This window comes from Myxocyprinus asiaticus, chromosome 30, assembly GCF_019703515.2.
Source record: "Myxocyprinus asiaticus isolate MX2 ecotype Aquarium Trade chromosome 30, UBuf_Myxa_2, whole genome shotgun sequence".
NCBI classification, from domain to species: domain Eukaryota; kingdom Metazoa; phylum Chordata; class Actinopteri; order Cypriniformes; family Catostomidae; genus Myxocyprinus; species Myxocyprinus asiaticus.
Window position 1 is genome coordinate 13,648,604 of NC_059373.1, and position 25,463 is coordinate 13,674,066.

The 25,463-nt window shown below is 37.8% G+C and overlaps 2 protein-coding genes across 3 annotated transcripts in view; one reads left to right on the top strand and one right to left on the bottom strand.

The window, feature by feature from the left end:
* Positions 1-10,938, top strand: part of LOC127421589 (chondroitin sulfate proteoglycan 5-like) — a 43,042-nt gene extending 32,104 nt beyond the window's left edge. Inside the window, exons 5-6 of the mRNA XM_051664726.1 lie at positions 3,249-3,374; positions 8,898-10,938. Coding sequence (XP_051520686.1) covers positions 3,249-3,374; positions 8,898-9,188 — 417 coding nt within the window. The 3' untranslated portion in view covers positions 9,189-10,938. The remainder of the gene's footprint in view (positions 1-3,248; positions 3,375-8,897) is intronic.
* A 929-nt stretch (positions 10,939-11,867) lies between these two features.
* Positions 11,868-24,660, bottom strand: LOC127421582 (tyrosine-protein phosphatase non-receptor type 23-like). Of its 2 annotated transcripts, none has more exons than XM_051664717.1 (20): positions 24,422-24,660; positions 22,480-22,554; positions 22,239-22,366; positions 22,058-22,134; positions 21,211-21,260; positions 20,934-21,065; positions 20,371-20,451; positions 20,151-20,276; positions 20,008-20,055; positions 19,412-19,468; positions 19,260-19,318; positions 18,919-18,998; positions 18,712-18,826; positions 18,499-18,564; positions 18,259-18,398; positions 15,791-16,096; positions 15,458-15,612; positions 14,910-15,019; positions 14,594-14,773; positions 11,868-14,265 (listed from the first exon to the last, which is right to left on the bottom strand). In XM_051664717.1, the coding sequence occupies exons 1-20, from the start codon at positions 24,503-24,505 to the stop codon at positions 12,570-12,572; spliced, it is 3,765 nt and encodes a 1,254-aa protein (XP_051520677.1). In that variant the 5' UTR covers positions 24,506-24,660; the 3' UTR covers positions 11,868-12,569. The 2 variants fall into 2 exon arrangements, with proteins under 2 accessions (XP_051520677.1, XP_051520675.1); XM_051664715.1 differs by having other exon boundaries at positions 11,869-14,265; positions 14,868-15,019.
* Positions 24,661-25,463: the final 803 nt, after the last annotated feature.

A 25,463-nucleotide genomic window follows, 5' to 3' on the forward strand; every position in this document is an offset into this window, starting at 1 on the left:
AAAAATTACTGTCCACGGACCACCTATTTGGCGGCCTTGAAATAGATTGCATATGGCCACTTCCTGTGTGACCTGGTGAAAATAACTTTAAATTTGGTGTTAAGACCTGGGGGCTTCGAATGCTTCAACGTAGGGCCCTTAGAAACAACATATTAAAAAGCCGTGCCCCTCAGAGTTTGGGAATACTTATTTTTTTTTTAAATCAAGAAAAATATTCTAGAAAAATAACTGTCACTTTACATTCACAAGTCAGCCAATGAAGCACGTAACAAGGTTGCACAGGCTTTAGACTTAGCATACTCTCTTAGGGGCCCCTGAGAAGCTAAATATTTTAAATCTGAGTCATTTGGACCTTTCTGAAATGTGTCCATGAAACAACTATGGAAACTAATGGAAAAAATTGCTCTTGGGATATGCCCTGGCATCACAAACAGAGGACCTTGTGACCCCAAGTTTCACATGCTGACATGTCAGATGCCCCTTGAAGACATACTAACGGGGACAAAGCCTAGGATGCAAAAAAGTATTTTTTTATTATTTTTCATAGATCTATCTGTCTGCCATAGAAGCCTATGAGACACTGCCTGAGAGGCCCGAATGCACCAGTACATTCATCAGATCATTTATCATTATTAGGATTTAATTTTGGGATTAAACCACATGCACGGTGCTCAGGGCATCCCATTAAAAACATTCATCTAACCCACAAGTCCTGAAAATTTTGATTTTGCATGAAAAATGACTTTCTACGGACCACCTATTTGGTGGCCTTGAAACAGATTGCACGTGGGTACTTCCTGTGTGACCTGGTGAAAATAACCTTAAATTTGGTGCTAAGACCTGGGGGCTTCAAATGCTTCATTGTAGGTCCCTTATAAACAATATATTAAAACCTTTGTCCCTGAGAGTTTGGGAAATAATACATAAAAAAAAAAAAAAAAATCATAAATATATTTAGAAAAATATCTGTCACTTTACATTCACAAGTCAGCCAATTAAGCACTAAACAAGTTCGGACAGGCTTTAAACTTTGCACACTGTCTTAGAGGCCCCTGAAAATATGTCGATTTCAAATCTGAGTCATTTGGAGCTTTCTGAGGGGTGTCCATGAAACACCGATAGAAATGAATGGAAAAAATTGCTTGTGGGATTCACACTGGCAGCGTGCCCAGAGACCACATATTTCACAGAGAGACCCCTCGAGGGCCTCTTGAAGACATACTGAGAGGGCTAACGATTTCGGTGAAGTTTTGGTCCCATTCACATAATTGCCATTGGACTCATAGTTGTTGTGATGGATCGTACCCCTTCTGTGTACTTCCATTCGCCCATTAGCTTAGTGGCTATCTGTCACTTTGCCATTACTTTTGGGTAAGTGTCAGTTTCCTCCTTACTTTTAGTAGGGTATCACTGGTTTAAAGGCTCGGAGGGGTAAAAGGCTCCATTGATTTTATTTTCACCCAAAACACTAAATAGCAACAAAAACTACAACAGCACTTTCCTAAACACCTGTTTATCACTATGCACTGCAAAATTTTCCTGATCCATGAGTTCATTGTGTGAAATGTGTAGAGGTTGATTTTGAGGCAATTTGATCAAAATGTTATATTTTTTAAAATGTTGCAAATTTATGTATCCCTGAAATTAGCACATTTCTTTTGAGACAAACTACTCATTTATCATTTTCAGTTTTGTTTAAGGTCAATATATCAAAAAATTTTCAATAACTGTCCAAAAAGTGAAAGTATAGTATTTGTGGTAAAAAGCCTCCCTGTTGCAGGGGCTGAAGGCCCCTATTAAACAGATTGTTTTTTGTTTTTTTTAAGTGGGGCGAATAGATTTGTTATGAAAATTTTTCAAAGTGGGCTTACATTGACTCATCCAATCATAACAGAGATTAGTTTGTTTATAGAATATCTGATATGTAATAAAATGAAAATTTGTTTGAAATTAACAGGAAATGGTTGACCTTTCTGAAGTAGTTATTTTGAGTAAGCATCATCTTAATTTGTCACTCAAAAAAGCATCTTCGTGTCTCAAAATGATTTGGATTAGTTGACAGATTTTGCACTATAACTATTGCCCAGTATCTACACAATATCACTGTAAACCCCCTAGAGGCTTTTACCCCAAGTGTGGGGTAAAAGGCTCCCTCACCACCTTTTTTTTATTTTTTTAAAACTGAATTTTAATCAAAACAACCTTGCATGATTATTTATTTTCACACAAATTATGTTGTTCCATCAATATTCAATAAAAATAAATAATGTTTTTTGACCTTGATACATTTTGTGAAATTTCCTTAAGGGGTGCCTTTAGCCCCATTATACCCTACTCATTACTGAGTCAATTTATGATGCTACTTGTATAATGGGTTTAGAAGTATTTAGTGGTACAGCATTAATTAGTTAATTAATCACGTTCACATGCAAAAACACGACCAGTTGGAATCAATGTAGTAGGCCACACAAACTAGGCTCTTTACAGCATACAAAGATGTTAAGATTAACATTGCATCACGAGTTGCATCATATTCTGTGCGTTCTCTTTGCTGCCATGTTGAGGTCACTTTTCAGGGTAGATTACCTGGACTAAATGTTTCATAGACTCCTAGCCATTGCTCCTGTTGAACCTGTTACCTTTGATCTTTAAAGAAGGACCAAACCGCTGTCTTAACCACCCAGAGTCATGTTATCCTGCAGCTCTGAATGTTGTACCTGTTGAACCTTGAACTTAAGAAACATCAGACCCTGTGCTTTTGATTTAGAACATTTGTGTTTTCTGAGGTTAAAAGTCTAATGCAGTGCATATTGTAAACACATTTTGATACAATCTCTTGAACTGCCTTCACATTTGTAGTGTATTAAATGCTTATGGACAACACCAAAGATCCACCAACTCATATAAGGCATAATTAATGTGCCAAAACAAGGGTTTTAGACCTGCTAGACAGCTTTAAAAGAATAGTTCACCCCCCCAAAAATGAAATTTTGTTATTTACTCACCCTCGTGCCATTCTAACCCTTTAAAAGAAATGTTTTGACAATCTGTCTCACTGCTATATCCCATACAACACTATATGTACATAGTCACGAAAGTTTGTACGTAGTCACGAAGTGGTCACTCACTGGAGACACATTAGAAAGTGTTAATACCAGCTGTGAGACAGTTGGAGTGAAGGTAAAAGGTTTGTGGCATTGTTGTTTGCTCATAGTAATTTCAGATTGTGTATGTCTGTTGACCCACAGGATGACACTACCAAGGAGGAGCCAGTCAAATCTCCCCCTAAAGAGGACGAGTCTCCGAACATCCAGAACTCACTCACACCAAAACTTGAAAACAACAAGGCTGCCAGTGAAAACAATGCAGAGGAGGTAAACTCACTGCAGAACAACATGAATAATATGTAATACCGCCCTTTTGCCACAGGCTGGCGCTGTGACTGTCAGAAGGCACACATCTGACGAGCCCCTGTAATTATTAAAATTCCATAATGGTCATACATTAAAGACCCCATGAAATCACTTGATGAGTGCAGTTTTCTGTCCTTTTTTGATGCATTTCCTATTGACCCGGAAGTTTGGGCGAGACATATCGAAGCCAAATAGCCAATATGCTTTTGTTTCATCACAATCATGAACCATGATTTGCAGCTAGCTTGTTGCTTGCAGGGGAGAGCATTTGATTGGACAAAAAACTGTGACCACCCACTTTTAGAAAGCACCTTTCCCATTCATTTTGTTTCCATATGGATTTCATAAAATCCTTAAATAGTCCAAAACCAACCAGCTCTGATGTGAATCATAACATTACAGTCTTTGATTTGAAGTAGTGAAATATTTGAAAATCGGACAAATACAAAGGTACAAGATAGGCACTTACCGTCTTTCAAGAGGGCATGAACTACAATCCCATGAAGCATTGCAAATTAAAAGCTTAATTAAAAGCAATGGAAAAATGTAAAACTATTGATTTAAATTGTTTGATTACAATTTTAGAAACAATATATTTAGGTTTATTTCAAAATATTTCGAAATATATGTACCTACTAGAGGTTGACAGATAGTGGGTTTTGCAGATTCCGATAACTAATGTGGGGAAACAGGCCGATAGTCAATTAATTGGCGGATAGTTTTTTAAATCTTTAATATGAATGAAAACTTTCCACTCAATGTAAAGTAGTGCTTTAGTAAGTATCGGCAATACTTCAATACATTTCTCCCAATCTGAAATTAATAAAACTCAAGTCTTGTCTTTTTAATTGTAAGTTTAGAATGGAGATGTATATATTATATATCCCTCACATGAACACGTCGTATATATTATATATCAATGTGCCCACTCATGAACATCAAATGTATATTTCAGATTTAAATATTTGACCATGCTCCATTTCTTTTGAACATAACTACGCCATAACAAAGGAAGTTTGGACAGAAGTGGAGAAAAATTTGGAAAACCTTATAGTCAGAAAACTATGAAACGGAAAACTGTTCCTGTGCGCATTCACGTAAGGCACTGTTCTTGCGCTTGATCTTCTGAAGCAAGAGAACAAAGAGAGCAAAAGCAAAAACTCAGAGGGGCCCCTGAGAAGCTAAATATTTTAAATCTGAGTCATTTGGACTCATAAGGTTTCCAAATAAGGTTGCCATTAACATTAAATTGATTTTACTACTGACGATTAATGTATTAATCTACTTAGCACAAAATCTCTTTGGAGCGCTCATGTTTATACCTGACGCCGCTGTACCCTGGAAAGTAAGCAGTTTATACTCTTGACTTTGGAACATTGTTCTAACCATTCAAACAGCATGTTAGCATCATCTCCACCTTGTCGGTAATGCAGTTCTCCAGTGCAGCAATTAGCTACTTATAACCAAATGAATTATCAAACCACCTTTTGTTGACTTAAATGACTGATTTATTGTACCATGACTATAGGCAATAATATCTTGTACTCTAGACATGCATTGGCTTTTCTTTGTCGATGTTTTAAATCCGCTTCTGAAGAGTCCGTCTCGCTGCATAGCCTAGTCACGTTGCACAAGTAACTCCAAGCGGAGCAAGTGATTGTTTTTATTTAAACTCTAGAGGGCACCATTATACTTTAGAACCAAGAAGTTCAGACTGTAGAATCCTCCAGCGCTGGCCACATAGAAATTAAACCAAAAATAACTATCGTAAACTATCGGAGCTGATTTTTTCTGATAGCCGATAGTTGAAAAACAAAACTATCAGCCCTGATTAATCGGTAAATCCGATATATCTGTCGACCTCTAGTGCCTATGACCTTGGAGCTCACCCTAGGCATATAATTAAAGTTTTGTAAGTTATTATTAAAAATCTGTTTGCCTATAGAGAAAATGAATGGGATTAGGAATGGGATTTTTACTTCTGGAACCCAACTTTTGTGCTCCATATTTTTGGTCTGTTTTCCCAGAAGTGAAAGACTGTAAATTTTAAATGTGTATATCTGGTAAAAGTTCATTTTACCAACATTTAGGAGAACACTAGAATATAGATAGTTTCAAAGCTAATGGACTTGTACTAAAAGCTACAATTTTCAAATTTAGATTTCATTGGGTCTTTATTGGTGTAAAAGTCAGCAGCATACATTTGTCAGACTAGTTCACTGAGGGGCCCAAAACTCTCACATCGAACATGACACTCTACCTTGCACCCACCTCAAGATGGCGCAACTGTGACTTCAAAACAGTGGCTGAGTTCGGAACTGTATGCTACCTTACTGCTCATACTATTTCTGCCATAGACTCATATGGCAGAAGTAGTAAGAGTAGTATGGGTAGTATGCCATTCCGAACTCAGCCACACAACCAAAGAACTGAACTAGCATGCTAACCCATGATGGTGCTCTGCTACTCTTAAGAGTACCTTACCAGCACATTGGCGTTGCCACTTTCACCTTGTCTTTGCTTGCTGTCACAGTTGATGTCACGCTGCATCATGTGTTGGTTATGCTTTTTTTTTTTTTTTTTTGCTATGTTCCGATAAGTCACGCTAAGCTATGAAACACTTCACCCAAACCCAAAGGTTTAGCCCTAGGTTTACAACCTTTGATATTGTACCTTCAATGCCTAGCACCTTCACCTTCTAAACTCCTCTCTGTCCTGCCTTACTCCAAGTCAGCATGCATTGGTGTTCTTTTGTAAAAAAATAAATAAAAAAGAAAAGAATAAAAAAGTTTAATGGTAACTAACATAATTAATTAGACAGTGGTAAAAAAAAAAAAAAAAAAATCTCTCTGAGATTTGTAGATGTTTGTTGACTTATTCTGTGAATTTGTCTGAATATGCAGTATATTCAAATACTGCTTGGATTGATATTTATATGCAGTACCTTACAGTTTAAAAGCTCATGTGTTTTGAAATTAATTGATTCCTAATTATACTGATGTACTGAAATTTTTGTTTTTGTACATTTTTGGAGATAACAAATGAGAATAAAGTCAGTTTGTTTGGAATAAAACACTTGATCAGTATTCCTGAACTCCACCGCTCCTGTTCTTACTCCTTCACTTTCACTGCTCCTCTCACACTTTTGCTTTGCTCCTGTGCATGGCTTTAGCATTCCTGAGGTACTACGAGCCATACCGGACATTTCACCTTCATAACAAAGCTTTAAAGTCAGATAATAGGCTGAATTTACAAAGTGGGTATGTATGACAAAACATAAACAATTTCTATCCCATTTTCATTTGCAATTGCAACAAGTCCAGTCTGATTGTGATTTGGTGAATCGGATTGACAAAATGGCAACAAATCCATGTAACTGATAACAGTTTATAGTAAGGCTGAATTTGTCAACATTAATAAATGTATTAGTTACCATGAACAAACAATGATTTTTCTTTTTTTACAGCATTTGTGAATCTTGGCTAATGGTAAATTATATTAAAAAAAATACTACTGTTCATTGTTAGTTCATGTAGTTAACTAATGTTAACCAAAAATAACAAAAACAAAAAAAAAAAAACTTTATTGTAAAGTGTTTCCATAGAATTGCAAGATTAATATTTTAATAATTGATTGATTAAATATATGCAGCATATATATATATATATATATATATATATATATATATATATATATATATATATATATATATATATATCCTCTGTTGACCTCTCTCATCAACAAGGCTTTTCCATCCGCAGAACTGCCGCTCACTGGATGTTTTTTGTTTTTGGCACCATTCTGAATAAAATCTAGAGACTGTTGTGTGTGAAAATCCCAGGAGATCAGCAGTTACAGAAATACTCAAACCAGCCCGTCTGCCACCAACAATCATGCCACGGTCCAAATCACTCAGATCACATTTTTTCCCCATTCTGATGGTTGATGTGAGCATTAACTAAAGCTCCTGACCTGTATCTGCATGATTTTATGCACTGCTGCCACACGACTGGCTGATTAGATAATCGCATGGATGATTATTGTGCCAGACGGGCTGGTTTGAGTATTTCTGTAACTGCTGATCTCCTGGGATTTTCACACACAACAGTCTCTAGAATTTACTCAGAATGGTGTCAAAAACAAAAAACATCCAGTGAGCGGCAGTTCTGTGGATGGAAACGCCTTGTTGATGAGAGAGGTCAACAGAGAATGGCCAGACTGGTTCAAACTGATAAAGTCTATGGTAACACAGATAATCGCTTTGTACAATTGCGTTGAGAAGAATATCATCTCAGAATGCTATTTTGAGATGTGGCTTGGCGCTGTTTTGGCGACACGAGGGGGACCTACACAATATTAGGCAGGTGGTTTTAATGTTGTGGCTGATCAGTGTAAATCCTTTCCTTTTTCTAAAATATGGTTTATATTTTAGAAATATATACATTTATATATTTAGGCCTATACACTATGTATAAAGTTATGTTACAGTGTATTTGACAAACATACAGTAAATACAATAATTTCCAACTCCATCTTTGTAGTTAACGGCCAGCCAAAATAAAACAAAAAAATAAACAAAGAAAATTTGGTGGACAATGTATTATCTGGTTACTAGCTTTCTTAGTTTTGATGTGCATAGTTGCTCCTTAGGAACACATCTGGCATCAGCCATCATTCAGTGATTTCACTACATATTTCAAACATTTCAAATTTTCACTCAGATATATTACATGTATACTTATAATTTGGTGGTTTGTTTACTACTAAATAATAAAGCTAGCACCAAAATGTTTGCTTTCTCATATGTAAAAGTGGCAAGGTTTGAAAAGCTGCCTTTCCCTGAGAGAGTATATCTATTGAATTAATTACTTCACAACAGCAAAACATTTGAATTGAATTGGTTGCTAATGCCAGATGTCTGCAAAGCAATTATGAACAGACCATATTGAAACAAGCAATGCATGACAAGTGCTCAGTGTTGTAAATTTGATTGCTGGTAATAATGAACATCTATACATAGACACACATACTGTCAAGTACAATCCTCTGTTTACCACAGCTTACACATACCTGATAAATTCCTGCAGGCTCGTACTTTCTCTTAAGCCATAACCGTTTTCATTCACTCAGACACAGCTTGTCCTGGTGTGACAAATACTTAAATCACACCATTTACCATAATGGTCAATTGCAATGGCTCTAGTTTCCTCTTTTTACTCTGAATTAAAACAGTTTGGTAGTGCCAGTCCATGAGGGAGTCTATTTTAGTCATAACCAACACAACTTACCCATATTTAATTTTGTTGTCGTTGTCGTTTTTCAATTCTTAATACTTTTTTGCTTTTTCCTTGTGTTTGTGTTATATCCATGTGTGATTGCGTCAAATGTGTGCTCGTCAAATATTTCTATATCTGTACCTATATTTGTGTTCTGCTTTTGTGTACTTGTACCTTTGCCTTTGTGTGTGTTTGTGTACATGTCCAGGGTGGTGTGACCATCGACTTAGAGTTGCTCCTCCCCAAAGAGGCAAAAATGCACCCTGAGACAAGCCCCCCACTGCACTACAATGTCTTCCTCTACAAGCTTCCCAAGTCCCCCAAAAAGTCCCCTGTGCTGCACCGGCCTCCTGGCAAATCTCGACAGGGACGGCCTCTGTCCCAGCTCTGCCCCAGACGCAGCTCCGAGCCCGGCTACAGCCCTATTAGCACACGCTCCCTACCGGGAGTGCTCTCCGGGTCATCCAGCCCTCGCCTGGGCATGGCCTACACACCTTAAAATAGTTAAAGCCTTTAACAATGAGATGAAAATGATGAACCTGAAATGACAAATTACACATTCATGTATGTGACTTGACCGTGACAATTTTAGAGACAATGCGATTGCTGGTGAAACATGAATTGAGGGTCTTTTGGTTAAAGAGAAAACACCAATAATGTATCACAAGCTAATGAGCATCTGTACTGTACAGACATGATTTGGGACACAATTTACAAGCATTGGCCTTGACTCATGTATGGCCAAAACAAAATAGCACAGCAGCATGATAAAGAAGGTTAAAGCTGATGTGTGTGATTTTTTAATGTTAAAATTCTAAGTAAGCCATTTGTTGGTTGTTTTCACCGAAAAGTGTAAAACTGTAGCTCTGTGATGCTATTAAATCATTCCTCTGGTTGAGCGGCCGTCCATTCCAACAGCAACATTGGCTCAACCAATGGTGTGTGTTTTGGGTGGGACTATCTGTTTGTACAACCAATGGAAGATGGGGGAATTTTTCTGGAATCTGTTTCAAATCAGCAATTCCTTTTGAAATTCCATTTGGTGACGCTCATGGTGCAGAAAGTACACACTTCAGCTTTAAAGCAGATCATGAATGAAAAGATGATTAGCAGGATTACCCAACATAAATCTAACGAATTATAAAGGGAAAAATAATAAATGAAAGCACTATTATTTGGCATTACACAAATGTGGATATGAGTTATGATGCCATGTTTCATGTCGTATTTTGTCAAACAGCACACAGTCATATTGCACACACACATGCATTCACAGAAAAGATGGAACCTGTAAACATTCAGGGCAAACAATCAACTTGATAACTATTATACTTAAGGTAATTTTTGTGTTTCAATGTTAGACTAATACTTAAACTAAGAATAAAGAGTTTTAGAATTGTTCAAATTGATGCCATTATTGCTGGTTATTTGGACACAAAAAAAGTGACTTAAACGTTGTCTGGAAAGACAAACATTGTAAGTAGAAGTTGCTATTTGCCCCAGTCTTGAAGGACGTACTTCTGTACAATTCCATACAGTATGTATCAAAAAAACAACACAAATTCAGCCAAATTGCTCTAACTTACACATTTAACTACTCAGTTCTTGTACACGCAATGTATATGTGCTACTATAAGTTTAGAGTATGCTGGTAATCTAAACTAATACCATGTTCTCTAAGCAATTTCACATCACTAAGAGTGTGCTATTCTGCTCAGGCCAAAACCATCTAACAAAGAAAAACTGGGTCAGCTACTCTCCCAGAGCTCACTCTGTCAAAGCAAGTCAAAAGCAGCGACGGTGTGCACAGACTGCAGAAATAAGACGTAGTGACTTAGAGGAGAGAAGGGCTCTTGAGCTTGCAACTAAGATAAAACGATTTCTGACTAGCAATAAACACACTGCAACTATGCACACATGCATTTGAATATGTATGCATGCATTATGTTTGCTATTTTCATGTTTACTTGCAACACATCGATACTGTGTTCAGTACTAGATTTTAACTTTGAAACCTCTTATCCAAATCCTCCTCCCTCTGCCCTCTTTATTAATACAGTATAGGACAATTCCAGATCTGTTGTGTTTGGAAAAAAGTTTTCATTTACTTGAATCATGTCTGTATCTCCGTCACTTTGACCTGTCAAACATTACAGCATTCCTTTTAAATTTTTTGGAGAGGATGGATGTGCGTATAAAAATTCTGTGGCTTTTTGGTAAATGGAGCCAATGAACAAAGCATGTTGATTTAATCCAGATGGCTCCAGTAATCCATAAAGAGGGACACATACAAACACTCATAATAGACAATGTCCCACCCTACTTCTCTACTACACAACCAGACAGTGCCATCATATGGCCATATTAGGGCATTGATACGTTACAATTCATCACTGGTGGTATGCAAGCATGCTGCAGTATATATACTGCATTTTTACTGTGTAATACTTGGTGACATGTAGGTTATATTTAGTTTAACATACTTTGCATATTGTATTATTGTAAGCATATACACAACAATTCCAGTAAGAAGGATCTTAGACAGGGAGGTGACAAAGATCTCATTGCCCACTTGATCAGAGCGTCAGTTTCTCCCTATATAAATATAACTTGCAGCAATGCTTCACTTAGGTTTATATGGTAATGACTGGATAGAAGCCAATCTAAAGTGAAAGCCTTTTGAGAGCCTGCCTGGAGTTTGCCAAACAACTTTTAACCCATCTACTGCTGCTTCTGTTAACAGGATCATCCCCCTAATACCATACCTATAGTGGTAGCATCATGCTGTGGGGATTCAATGTGGGCAGTAACTGGGAAACTGTTAAGTATAGAAGGAAAAATTACACTAAGCCAATAGAGATTCTTTTAAAACATGCTCTAAAGCATGCCCAGCCCTAGACTAGGGTGAAAAAATTCAACTTTTAACATGACAAGGTCCCTAAAACAACATTGGTGTGGCCTCAGGTCAAGTCTTAGACTGGCTCAGCCAAAACTTGGGCTTGAATCCCATAGCATAGCAGAGCTGGGGAGAGACGGAAAAATTGTAAGGCACAGATATTCTCCATGCAATCTGACAGATCTTAAGATGATCGACAAGAACAGAAATAAATGCCCTGTAACTGAATGAGACTGAAACATACTTTCAATAGTGGTACATATGAATACACAAAAACACATTTCGTAGTGTTTTTCAGCAACTGATTTAATATTGAATTTTAAATGGAAGCAACATCTCCACAGAGGTCCCTGTTTTTAAAGTCACAAATTCAAATTCTTGTGGCACAATACAGTAAAACACTGGTGGTGTCTCACTTTTTTTTAACAGTTACAATATTATGATGTACACAGAGCTATAATAAAAGCTGTGTTTACACTGTTTAACAAAAGTAAACATGAAAGCTAGTCGAGTTTTTTGTACCAATTTTTACTTTCTGAAACAATGGAAAACCAATGATGTAGTAACTTCACTTCCTCAACAACAACATCATTATCATTTAATTAATAGAGTGCAGATTAAAGTGCTATTTAGGACTGGAAACACAGTGTGATACTGGACACACAAGAAAAGAGGATTGCATAGAATTAAAGTGCAAAAGATGTGTTCTATTTGCTTGTAAATAATCAATTTATAATCGATATATCATAGTGTGTAAGTAAAGGTACAAAGAGTATGGTGCAGTTCTGTGTTAGTACATGTAGAAGTATGTTCAGGCATCATATCTTGTGTAGTGACCACAAAGAATCCAAATCACCAAACAGATCTTTTTTTTTTTGGCACTTCCTGGTCAGTGTCATCATTTCCGACTGTGCTCTGCATGGTATCCTGAGTACCATTGATAGCATCTGCACAACTGTTGTCGAGTTCTGACTTGACAACATGTTAGCCTTTATCCACTCCACAATCAGATGCCTCACTTTGGGATTCAATGCTGAGATGATCCACCTTGTTCTGAAGAGAATCCAGAACTGTCGTGGAGTCAGACACTATCTCCAAAGGGAGAGACTCTCCGGAAGATTGCTGCCTTATTTCGTCAGATCGAGTAGCACTTATTGTGGCTTGTGGCTCCAAATTTTGGTTCACCAAGGAAGAGGATGGCATATCTGGCTTAGTAGTGGAGATATGGCTTTGGGGCGAGAAGTGAGCAGATGATGGAGTAGGTACAAGAGTGCTGGCAAGTGAGGGAGGAACTGGATTGTCCATCACTGGTGCAACTGCTTGTCCTGCCAAATGGCGAGACACATTTTGAGGGCCAAGTATTTGGGTTTGACTGGGAGTATACACAGGTTGTCCCCCTGTTCCATTAAACATGCAGTTGAATTGGGGAGGAATGGCCTGTTGGCCCATGTGTGGTGGTGCAAAAGAATACATGTTACCTTGAGGTGGTACAGCTCCTGATGGCATTGGGGGCTGAGAGTTTGGATGAGGACCAAAAGTTATTTGAGAATTTTGGCTGAAGGGTACCTGTGGAAATATTTGAGAGCCTGGCTGCACTTGGTGTGGATTTTGGAGGGGTGCAGAGAGTTGCTGAGGTTGTGAGGTTGGAAAAGATGTAGGAGCATAGCCCATATAAGGCTGAGGCTGGTTTTGTGGAAGTTGTCCAGGATGGAACTGATGAGAAGGAACAGACTGAGGTTGGGTTTGGGCTCCCTGAGGATGGGAGACTGGTAGACCATGTTGGGGTTGAGTATGTGGAACTAATGCTGGTCTGTAGCCGGTTGGGAAGCCAGACTGTTGCTCTGCTTGGAAAGGCCTGGGAGGCTGGAACTGTCCAGGTTGGAAGGGTGGCAGGATTTGCCCAGGAAATACACTTCTTGATGTGGTTGAGGGGACACTTTGTCCAGGCTGGGGGGTAAAGCTTTGGTACGGGGTTCCCTGCATATTCTGTTGGGCAGAGGAAGACTGGGGCATGCCAGTCGGCATCTGCTGTCCAAGGGAGTTTGGCATGGATACCTGTGGCCCTGTTAGACCAGGCCTAATGGAATTTTGAGGCATCTGCCCCATCTGTGGAGGCACAGTGTACCCCCCTGAAACAGCAATGGGTCCACCATGGGCTTGCTGCCAGAGAACAGTATTGTAGCCCTGAGTAGGCACCTGTGAAGTGGTCGAGTGGTTTACCTGAGGATACACAGATGTGATACCTCCAGCTGATCTTGCCTGGAACTGCTGTGGCAGCCCAGGGATCTGAAGGGGTGCCAAGGGCAGTGGAAGCCCTGAGGCTTGGCCATAAGGTGCATGATTTGGTGGGAGATGTTGTGCCAACTGTTGCCTGAGCTTTGGATCTGTATTGGGAAATTGTGGGTTTGGAAACTGACTAGGTGGAAATGGGCTTGTCCCTTGTGGCCAGATATGAGGGGTTCCACCATGGGGACCAGGATTTGGAGGTACTGGACCTCGGGCCAAATTCATGTTCGGAGGGAGGCTTCGCAGTTCTTTTGGAAGATCTCCAGCCACAAAAGGGGTGACAGAAGGACCTACAGCCTCAAGACTGGGGGGGCCAGATCTAGGACCAAGAACTTTCTGCCCGACCACAGGCTTTTGGGCAGTAAGTCTGGGAGGTGGCACTTTTCCAATCTCCCTGTAAAATGTCACAGGTAAGACAATCATGCAGATGTGTACTTGAAAAATGGTTGCTTGAAATGGAATAATCTTAGTATTGGGTGGTGGTAGCCTACTGGTTATAGATCCGATCGGCTGATAAAAAGGTTGCTGATTCAGTCCAGGTTAGAGGCAACCTACAACCTGAAGAGTTACTGCAGTCCCACTCCTGCCTACTAATCACCATTGTGCAAACCACTTAACCTAACACTATGGAATTGTCTACAAACAGTGTACTGCAGGTCACTTTATCTTCACTTGCAAAATCTAACCCCAAGTATCATGACCATCAGCTTGAGATGACTTACCTCTCCAGCAAGGAAACTCGTTCCTCCTCTCTGGTTTGACAATAGGACTTGGTTTTGTCCAAAAGGCTGGTAATCTTCTTGTCCAGATCCTGGTAGAAGTCTCTTCCCTCCTCAGCCTTCTTCATCAGGTCCTCATAAGCCTCAAATGAGGCAATAAGAGACTGAACTGTGCTGTTCCATCTGCAGGACAGGACAAGTGAATTATACACATAATGGCATGGAATCAGTAACCACACAAATAATCACGTTGAAAAATATACAGTGAAAAACATACTGTTGCTCTGTGAGCGTGAGCGTCTTGCGGACAGGAGCGTACTTCACATTAGCCTCTGTTAGGGCTTTCAGGATGTTATCCTGGGCTACCAAGTTCTGTTCTATATACCCCTTCAGCTGATCATATTTCTTCAACTGTTCTTCAAACAATGTCTGTAAGAGTATAGAAGCAAAGAGGAAAAGAGATTTTAGGACTGTTGAATGGTCATTTGTGCAATATAAAATGACAGCAAATGAGTACAGAGAGATAAAGAAAAAGTGGTTTCATTTGTAAGGTTCCATTTGTTAACATTAGTTAACTACATTAGTTAGCATGAACTAACAATGAACATTAATTTCACAGCATTTATTAAGCTTGGTTAATGTTATCTTCAACATATACTAATACATTTTAAAATTAAAAGCTGTTAACTTTAGTTAATGCATAACTAACATAAACAAATGTGTTTTTATAAACTAACATTAAGCAAGATTATGAAACACTGTAAAAAAAGTTCATGACACCTAATGCATTAACTAATGATAACTTATGGAAACTTATTGTAAAGTGTTACCGAAAAAGCACTACAATAGCTTCAGTAGGTCATTAACCTTGATCTCAGCACGATCTGTGGTTACTAGTACTCCAGTTATGTCATCTTTATGAATAAGGTCACGAAGTTGGTTGTCCAATGAGATCCTCTGCTTCTGCATTTCATCAACTTTGTTGAGAATTGTCTTCATTTTTTGCAAAGATGCCATATCATCTTAGAAGTAAAAAAGAGAATCTTCAACAACTTTTTAGGGGTAATCCAGATGTACAAACTTAGGTGTAGTCAGAAAAGTCTATTTACTTTGATTACACTGGTAAGTAGCTTCTCACAACTTCAATTCTAATACTTAATAAAAGCACAGACATGCACACATAGATACATTCACTCTTACCTTGGCTGAGTTGTGGCTGAGGCAGACTATTTCGGAGTTCCTCAACAGGTCCCTGCAACAGACGTAGGTTTGGTATGTGTTGGTTCATGGCTCTGTGGAGCTCAGTGTTGGTGTGGCTAGCTGTCTGATGGGCAGCCTCATATTTCTTCAACTCTTTCTGAATCTCCTGCAGGGCTGGAGGCCTGGCTGGCATTCCCTTCTGCCCCACCACCTCCATCAAACTCTTCTCCCCAGCCTCATCTTCCTCCAGGGCACTATGGACCTCCTCCAGAGATGAGCCCACATCAGTGTACACATTTGATAGTGCTACAACACAAATTAATTGATGTCATCAAATCCATCAAACTGAAATCAAAACAAAATAGGACATTTGATCTGCTAAATCTGCTAAAAGACTGACCCTTTAACATGACAATTGTATTGTTTGTATATTACAACAGTACTGCTACTTATTCACGTTGTTTCATTGCATTCTTGAATCGCAGTTAAGAAAGCATCCACCAAGAATCTTTATTTTAAAGTGAACAAACTCAGACATATGGCATTTACAAATTCTACAATTTACTTATTCTTGCAAAACATTTTGCATGTGAATGAGACATATTTTCTGTGAATGTATGAAGCCTCCTATTAAGAAAAAGCCCAGCAAGAAGATTTTGAGCATTGTCCAAAAAAAAAAAAAAAAATTTATATATATATATATATATATATATATATATATATATATATATATATATATATATATACACACACACATTTTTTTTTTTTCAATTTTATCTAAAACTTTTCCTTTTCTTTAAAAGTTCTTTTAATACCAACATTCATTTGACAAAACACCCACTAATGACAAGACCTTAAGGCATAGTTCACCCAAAAATGAAAATTCTGTCATACTTAACCTCATGTTGTTCCAAACATTTATTACTTTCTTTCTTACATAGAACACAAAAACAATGTTAGACAGTATGTTTGTCTGTGACCATTCCCTTTCACTGCATCTTTTTTTCCCTCTCCATACAGTGAAAGTGATTGGTTAGTGAGGCTGTCATTCTGCCTAACATCTCAGTTGTATTTTTGGGTGACTTATCACTTTAGCTTAAGTCTTCAACACACAGTACATCTTCCATTTGACAAAAACCTGGGGCCTCATTTATAAAATGCACATACGATCAGATTTGATCCTAAAATACATGGATTTCATCCTATGTCAAAAGTAATGAACAAATTGGGATTTTTAAAGTCAGAAACTGATGTGAAAATTTTCTTAACCATACGTCAACTGACAAGGATGCGTTCAAACATTTTTTGTGCTTACCGGTGAGCCTGTGCACACTAACTTGATTTTTTTTTATTTTTAATGATGCAAATATGAATCAGTGACTGACTGAATTTATTAAAAATGAGTGAGAATGTATACGTGTACAAGAATATTCCGAAATGAGTCAGAATGTGGTCTTATGGATTATGTGTAACGTAAATGTTTTATTTTGGAAATCTGCTGCAGCACTATTTATTTAGCCCTATCTGCACGTTTCCCTAAAAAATTAATTTTGAGACCTACGACATAACAGACAGGTGTAATATACGGTAGCCTATGTAATATATTCAGCACATTTTTGGAGCGAGGAGAGATTGTTAAACATAACTAAATCAATTTACAGATTTGTACAGCACAGTAACAGTCTCAATTAAAACATAAAACTCACCTAAAAAAACTTTCAATTTATCCTTCAGCCTCTTGTTTGCTGTTGTTGAGAACATAAATAAAAACAAACGATTTGACTAAAATGCAGTGTAATCAATGGCAAGAGCGAACAGAAGATCGTAGCGGGAAAATGCACATTTTATACAGAACACGACTGTAATGTAGCTAAACTATGCATATTTTATTATATGTAAAGGAAAATGTAAACCTCTTTTAAAAGTTAAGCAAGAACATGGACATTGGTTGAAGAATGGTGTGGATTTACAGTAAATGCAGTCAATGAATGTATTTATTATTGATAATAAGCATGAATAACTGATGAGTTGTTGAATATGGTGCATTTTATGGGCAGATGCACTCACTTGTTTAGAAAACCTTACCAACCACACAAGAATTCTAATTTTAATTCACACAACCATATGAATTCATGAATTAACGAATTAATAACTTGCGCATGCGCTTTTATTGTATTCTGTCTCACCACATTAGGGAATTTGTGGGCGTTCTGCAGGTGGAGTCCATGTGCTCGTTCAAATACACATGCTTTTAAGTTGAATTGCGATTTATAGAGTGGGATGCATTAAGGAACATTTCTTCGTGCGTACAGACATTTTATAAATAATTTGTAGAACATTTGGAAATTGTCGTCCGTTCACATTTAAGATCATTTTACGAACGTCTTTATAAATGAGGCCCCTGGTTTAAATTTTTTTAACATGAAAATTTGTATTGACAAATTATGTGTCTGTTTGTATACTCTCACCTTGCATAGCTTGAACAAGGTTCCTGACAGTGTCTGGACGTACACTGAGAAATGCACATTTTTCTAACAAAGCGTCAGGAAGTGATTTAAACATGTCGGCTTTATACACAAAGTCACTGCTTAGAGACTCCATAAATCTCCTACAGAGAAGAAAAGATGGGGGGGAGGGGGTAATCTTTCAGCCACATAATATGGAATAATATGTAAACGTTTTAATCAAATCAGCTCTGTGTAACTTACTCAAGGATTTGGTTTTTGTCCTCTATCTTAGCCATGATGTCCCTAAGTAACTTTGCCTTCTCCTCACTAACAAATACAGAGAAAAAAAAAATGAAAGAGTCATAATAGTTTCAAATTGAATATTACTACATACAATTTAAGACACATCAGAGAATTAGACAGTAATGATGAATGAAAATATTCTGAAAGCATGTTAACGAGACAACAGCTGACCTGTAAAGGGAAGAGGCCTCATGAGTTGCCATGGGAACAAGTTTACAGAAGAGGTCAGGACCGGTGACACTCTGATCTGTTGGAGTCACAGGAAGGGGTTTCACCAAGGATGCACCTGCACAGCAAATGTCATAGAAGAAACAAAGCCAAATGTGAACAAGATCATGATCCTAAATTTGTTCATATAATCTTAAAATAAAGATTTACCTTTTACTGCCACCAGTGTGTCTACACCTGGCACAGACTCATGATAAATAAAATCATTGTCTTTCTTAGCAGAGTTAAACCTTAAACAGGGGAAAAGAAGCAGGAAATTAAATGAGATAGTGCATAACTAAAATGCACAATATGCGCATAATAAACAGTAAATAAAAAGAAAGTATTCTGATGCATTACAACCATTTTGTGCTAGATGTACAAATGTTTTAAAGAAAAAAAAGTTGGTGAGAGTCTAATCACCCTATACTGAGCTCACGACTCAAATATGATTTGAGTTTTACATCCTGCAAATGAATATACATCAAAATAAAAATTCAAAAAGGTCATACTTTCCACCAATCACATCCATTGTGAATCTAAGAGCTTCTTGCACAGATTCCGATTGGCCCTGAAGAGGTCAATATGTACAGGCAAATAGTTAGGAAGTCACTGAATTTAATAAACAGGTGTGTTTGTGTACAATATGCATGTGAATCTTTACCTTGCTCTGCTTAATTGCCTCACCAAGTTTGTCCAAGGAGGACTGAAAATAAGTGACCTGTGGAGAAAAAATAAGTGGTCTGACACTGTCAACAGACGAAGTTACATTCAGCTGCACTTATTCTCCAGACACTTCATTACATTGGGCATACAGAGGTGAGTTTGGAAGTTAAAGACCTCTTTAAAGGTACACCAAGAAATTGTTTAAACATAAACAATAACATATAGACACGAGATGACAACTCCAGTCATGTCAGTAGCCTAGAAAAAGCTATTTACCTCTACATAATAAATATGGTGGCTGCCATGATGAGATCACATTATCAGCTGAATACTACTCACTTTTTCTCGGTAAACCCCCCCCCCCCAGGAGCAGGCACTTTTAGTTGCAGAATAAATTAATCATGGGTGACAAATAAACATAAATGTATGGTATTTCTACAATGACGTTGGTAAGCAGGAAAAAAAGTATTTATGTGATGCTGTATCTACGGCAAATTGTCATATGGGCCAGCACGACGTAAAATAATTAATTAGTGCATGATGCACTTTGTTTACTTCTCAGAAGAGCACTTACAGACACACATATACACTTACTGCCTCTCCATATTTCTGCTGCTCCTCTGACTGTTTTCCTGTGTGCAACTAATGAAAATAAAATGAAAGACATGCATAAAGTAAGTTTATAATACATAGTAAATGTTTGGTGGTTTGCTGCATGGTGAGTTTGGTGATCTCACATGTGTAATGGCACTGAAGTAGCTGATCTTAAGGCAGATGAGTTTCCTCCACTCCTTCTGAATCCTTCCAGGCACACATTCAGAATTATCCAAAACTCTCAGACAGTCCTTATAATAGGCACACACCTGCAATCAGACTTGAAAATAAGTGCGGCAGTGGCAAGTATGCTGCAAAGTGTAATTTTGTTTGGTGACATGCACGTACAGAGCTTACTCCTACCTGGGCACAAATTCTTGCTACCAAATGACTCTTTCTGTTGTCTAGTAGAGTTTTCTCCAGAAGACACTCTTGAGCCTGTGCCTTGAGTGAGAGAGAGAGAGAGAGAGAGAGAGAGAGAGAGAGAGTGAGAGAGAGACCAAAAAAAGTATAATTTAGGGGAGAAAGACAGAAAGGATAGCTTAAAATGCACCTCAAAGTGTGAAATGCTAGCATTTGTTTTGCAGGTGTTCAATTATCAAAAGAGAAGAAAACATACAGTGTTTTACACATCTGTATCTTTAAATGTTTGCTTAACAGGTGTTATAATTAAATATAGGAACTTACTAATGCTTTATATTTATTTTTTCATTTAAGTGAAATTTCAACATTAACTGTGGACATCTTCCTGGGTGCTACCATTGTCACATTATATCATACAGCTGCAACTTGGTAAAGACAGAGCTGGAAATTATCAGTGTTCAACTTCAAGTAGTGTTCCATTGCACTTTTCCATGTAGGAGGTTGGATATTCAGACATTCCTAGGTGAATTTTACATTTTTAGTATTACACATTTTATGTTTACCAGCATGAGGCTGATGTTGATTGACAGAGCCTGGCTGCTCATGTCAGAACTGTAGCTGTGATTGTAGTGGTCCCTAAGGTAGGCAAAAGCCCCGGCAGAACACTGGAAATGTGTACAGGACACTTTCATCCCCTTAATACACATATAAAGAGTGAGTAGTAAAAAAAGTTAGTCACTGTGAGAAAGTCACAAATAAAAATGTAACATTTTCATTTTATCTTTCTTATAATTTTCTAATTGCAGATATATCAGGAGTTGTAATAGACTGCATGTTCACCTCCTCAGATAAGCGGTTATCCACAGCTCCAAGAAAAGAGTGCAAGGCACCTAAAATAAGATAGAGTAATAGTTACAAATGCAATTGATAAACAAATGTGTCACAATGATATTCATACATTTTTAGAAGTGACTTAAAGGGATAGTTCACCCAAAAATGAAAATTCTCATATCATTTACTCACCTTCATGCCATCCCAGATGTGTATGACTTTCTTCTGCTGAACACAAATGAAGATTTTTAGAATATTTCAGCTCTGTAGATCCAAAACTTTGAAGCTCAAAAAAGCACATAAAGGCTCCAGTGGTTTAACCCATGTCTTCTGAAGCGATATGATAGGTTTGGCTGAGAAACAGATCAATATTTAATTATTTTTTACTATAAATCTTCATTTTCAAACAGCCCTACTAAGTGTTCTTTCTCATAAGAGTTCTTCTTGTGTTTTGACAACTCACATTCTTCATGCATATTGCCACCTAATGGGCAGGGAGGAGACTTTATAGTAAAGAAGGACTTAAATATTGTCCACACCTATTATATCGCTTCTGAAGATATGGATTTACCGCTGGAGTCGTATGGATTACTTTTATGCTGCTTTTGTGTGATTTTTTTTGAGTTTCAAAGTCTTGGACCCTTTTGACTTGCATTATGTGAACCAACAGAGCTGAAAATTTCTCCTAAAAATCCTTTGTTTTCAGCAGACGAAAGTAAGTAATACATATCTGGGATGACATGATGGTGAGTAAATTATGAGAATTTTCATTTTTGGGTGAACTATTCCTTTAAGTGTCCATATAGTTTTTGGGGTCATTTAATTTAGGTTTATGCTTTAATTGAATTTAACTCACCCAGGTTATAGAGGACACAGGCCTGCTCATAGTTAATATCATCATGTGTGACATTTCTCTCTGAAAATACATCCATCCTTCAAGCAAAAAAAAAAAAAAAAAAGAAGAAGAACAGCTTAAATTTAACTGGTTGTAAAATATGTGACCTCGCAACAAAGTGATCACCGACAGCAAAATTTACCATGTCGCAGGCACTGCAGCCTCCTGGCCAAATGCCATGGGAACACGACTCTGCAGAAAATGCAGCTGACCAAAGTACTTCCTAAGAGTGCTGCAGCCCTCAAAATCCCTCGGTATTTTTGCCACAGTCTAATAATGAGAAAGAGATTAACACAATTTTCATCATCGAAGTCCTCTTTGAATCACTTGATTACTGCAGCCAAATGCAGGGTATATCATGCAGATTTCAGCATTTAACCCACCTGCCTAAGTTGCTCCAGCTTCTTTAGTGCCTCACTGTAGTTCTCTGGATTCTCACCATAGTTTAATTGAATGTACTGTGGACAAAAAAGGGGAAAAGCACATGTTTGTTTATTAACAATTTTTCGGTGTTGGCCTCATGGTTGAGTATGAAACATCAGTTGACAGTATTCGTTTTTGTTGACAACAGCATTTTCTAGTCATACATTACTGTTAACTATTATAAGACAACTTCCTCTTCCTCTAACCTGCTGTGATCACATCTACAAATGAGGACAGTATAGCAGTAATGTTTGTGTCTGCGTGTATGTACACATGCGGCCAAAACTTTGGAATAATGTACAGATTTTGCTGTTTCAGAAGGAAATTGGTACTTTAATTCACCAAAGTGCCATTCAACTGATAACAAAGTATAGTCAAGACATTACTGATGTAAAAAAACAACATCATCACTATTTGAAAAAAGTAATTTTTGATCAAATCTAAAGAGGCCCCATTTCCAGCAGTCATCACTCCAACACCTTATCCTTGAGTAATCATGCTAAATTGCTAATTTGGTACTAGAAAATCACTTGCCATTATATCAAACACAGTTGAAAGCTATTTGGTTCATTAAATGAAGCTTAACATTGTCTTTGTGTTTGTTTTTGAGTTGCCAATGTATGCAATAGACTGGCAGGTCTTAAGGTCAATATTAGGTCAAAAATGGCAAAAAAGAAACAGCTTTCTCTAGAAACTGTCAATCAGTCCATCATTGTTTTGAGGAATGAAGGCTATACAATGCTTGAAATTGCCAAAAAAAAAAAAACTGAAGATTTCATACAAAGATGTACACTACAGTCTTCAAAGACAAAGGACAACTGGCTCTAACAAGGACAGAAAGAGATGTGGAAGGCCCAGATATAACTAAAGAGGATAAGTACATCAGAGTCTCTAGTTTGAGAAATAGACACCTCACATGTCCTCAGCTGACAGCTTCATTGAATTCTACCCGCTCAACACCAGTTTCATGTACAACAGTAAAGAGAAGACTCAGGGGTGCAGGCCTTATGGGAAGAAATGCAAAGAAAAAGCCACTTTTGAAACAGAAAAACAAAAAGAAAATGTTAGAATGGGCAAAGAAACACAGACATTGGACAACAGTTAATTGGAAATCTTAACCCCATTGAGCTTTTGTGGGATCAGCTAGACTGTAAGGTGCGTGACAAGTGCCCGACAAGACATCTATGGCAAGTGCTACAGGAAGTGTGGGATGAAATGTCACCTGAGTATCTGGACAAACTGACAGCTAGAATGCCAAGGATCTGCAAAGCTGTCATTGAACGTGGAGGATTTTTTGATGAGAACTCTTTGTAGTTTAAGTTCAAATTGTAATAGTAATTAATGTCATGACTATACATTGTGATCAGTTGAGATGGCTTTGGTGAATAAAAGTACCAAATTCTTTCCATAAGAGCAAAATCTGTACATTATTCCAAACTTTTGGCCGCCAGTGTATGCATGTGTACACACACACACGCACGCACGCGCGCGCACGCGCACACACGCACACACACACGCACACACACACACACACACACACACATAAAGTTTACTGCTATACACAATATAACACCTCATAACAGAGGTCCCATTGCTGACTTAATGCAAATTTGGTGAGGGAAAAAAGATTGACAAGTTTGGAGTGTGAAGGAGACTATTTGTTTTTCTAATTACTAAAATACAAAGGCCAATAGTAGACTTATTGAATCAAAAGGCAAGAAATCCACGAGAAAATACCTGTTTCACACCTCATATATGTTGTTAACGGCTTTTAGAGTAAAATATCCATAAGCAATTTTTTTAAGATCACAAATGCTTTTAAAAAGTTCCAAACACTGTATGTTGAGCTGTCTATTGTAAGTGTTGTGTAAGAGGTCGGATTAAAGGGCCGCGGAGTCTCACCTGTCTGACGGGGAAATTGAACTGAAACTCCCCCGCTTCCTTCAGCTCCAGCCAAATCATCGGCATCCGCGGAACAGCCTCCATTTCGCCCCCACAAAGAACAATTTCAACCTAAAAAGAGTTCTGAGGGTGTTTCTCATAAAATCTGTTTATATATACCAACTAAATGTGGCTAATTATGGCTGGTTTGAACCGGAAAACTCACTTCACTTCTGAGTCGACGGACGTTCCCACCTTTGGCTCTTCAAAACAAAACGTCACCGGAAATACGTCATCACAGATGCGATTTTATTTGAGATTTCTGCACTGTTGCTCAAAGAATGGGTGCATTCTTCAGTTCTTATTTTCTATCATTTTTTAGAACTTTTTAACATGTATAACAGTGTTTATTTGGATAGTTATTCCCTGTGTTTACTCATTCGCGCGCTCAGTTTGGATTTGTATCCACTAGGTGGTAGCAGCGTGTCAGGTTTCATAAGTGTGGCCGATTGACTCCCGTTGAAATCGAGTTGAAATAAAACCTCATGAAGTGTAGAACATTATCGCAGTGACAAGAAAAACACGCGTGTTAACATAAAGTCAACATAACAACGGACACTAGAATGGCTGGATCATTTATTATGTTAAGTTATAAGTTACGAGCTGCATCAAATTGTAGGCTATTACCACTACCCCGAATACTGTCTGTAGGTTACAGACTTTATAAGGGGGCTTTAAGGATGTAGGTAGTGTTGAGAATGACATGTTGGTTGTACCATATTTAAGGTGCTTTTTGTCAGTTTGCTGGAAACGTAACAATTCAGAACAAATTGAATTAAATGTCTATATTATTAAACTTAAATGTTTTTGCAGAAAAGGTCACTATAACCCTGATAGCACAGGTACATCACCCAGATTTATATTTGATGTGTGTGTTTACAAATGGAAGACGTATTTTTGACACTGCTGGCTCATCTGCTATACGTCTGTAAGATGTATGTCAGTAGTTATGCCTTGGATGTCAACAAGACATTCAGCAGATGTCTTTGAGACGTTTATGATT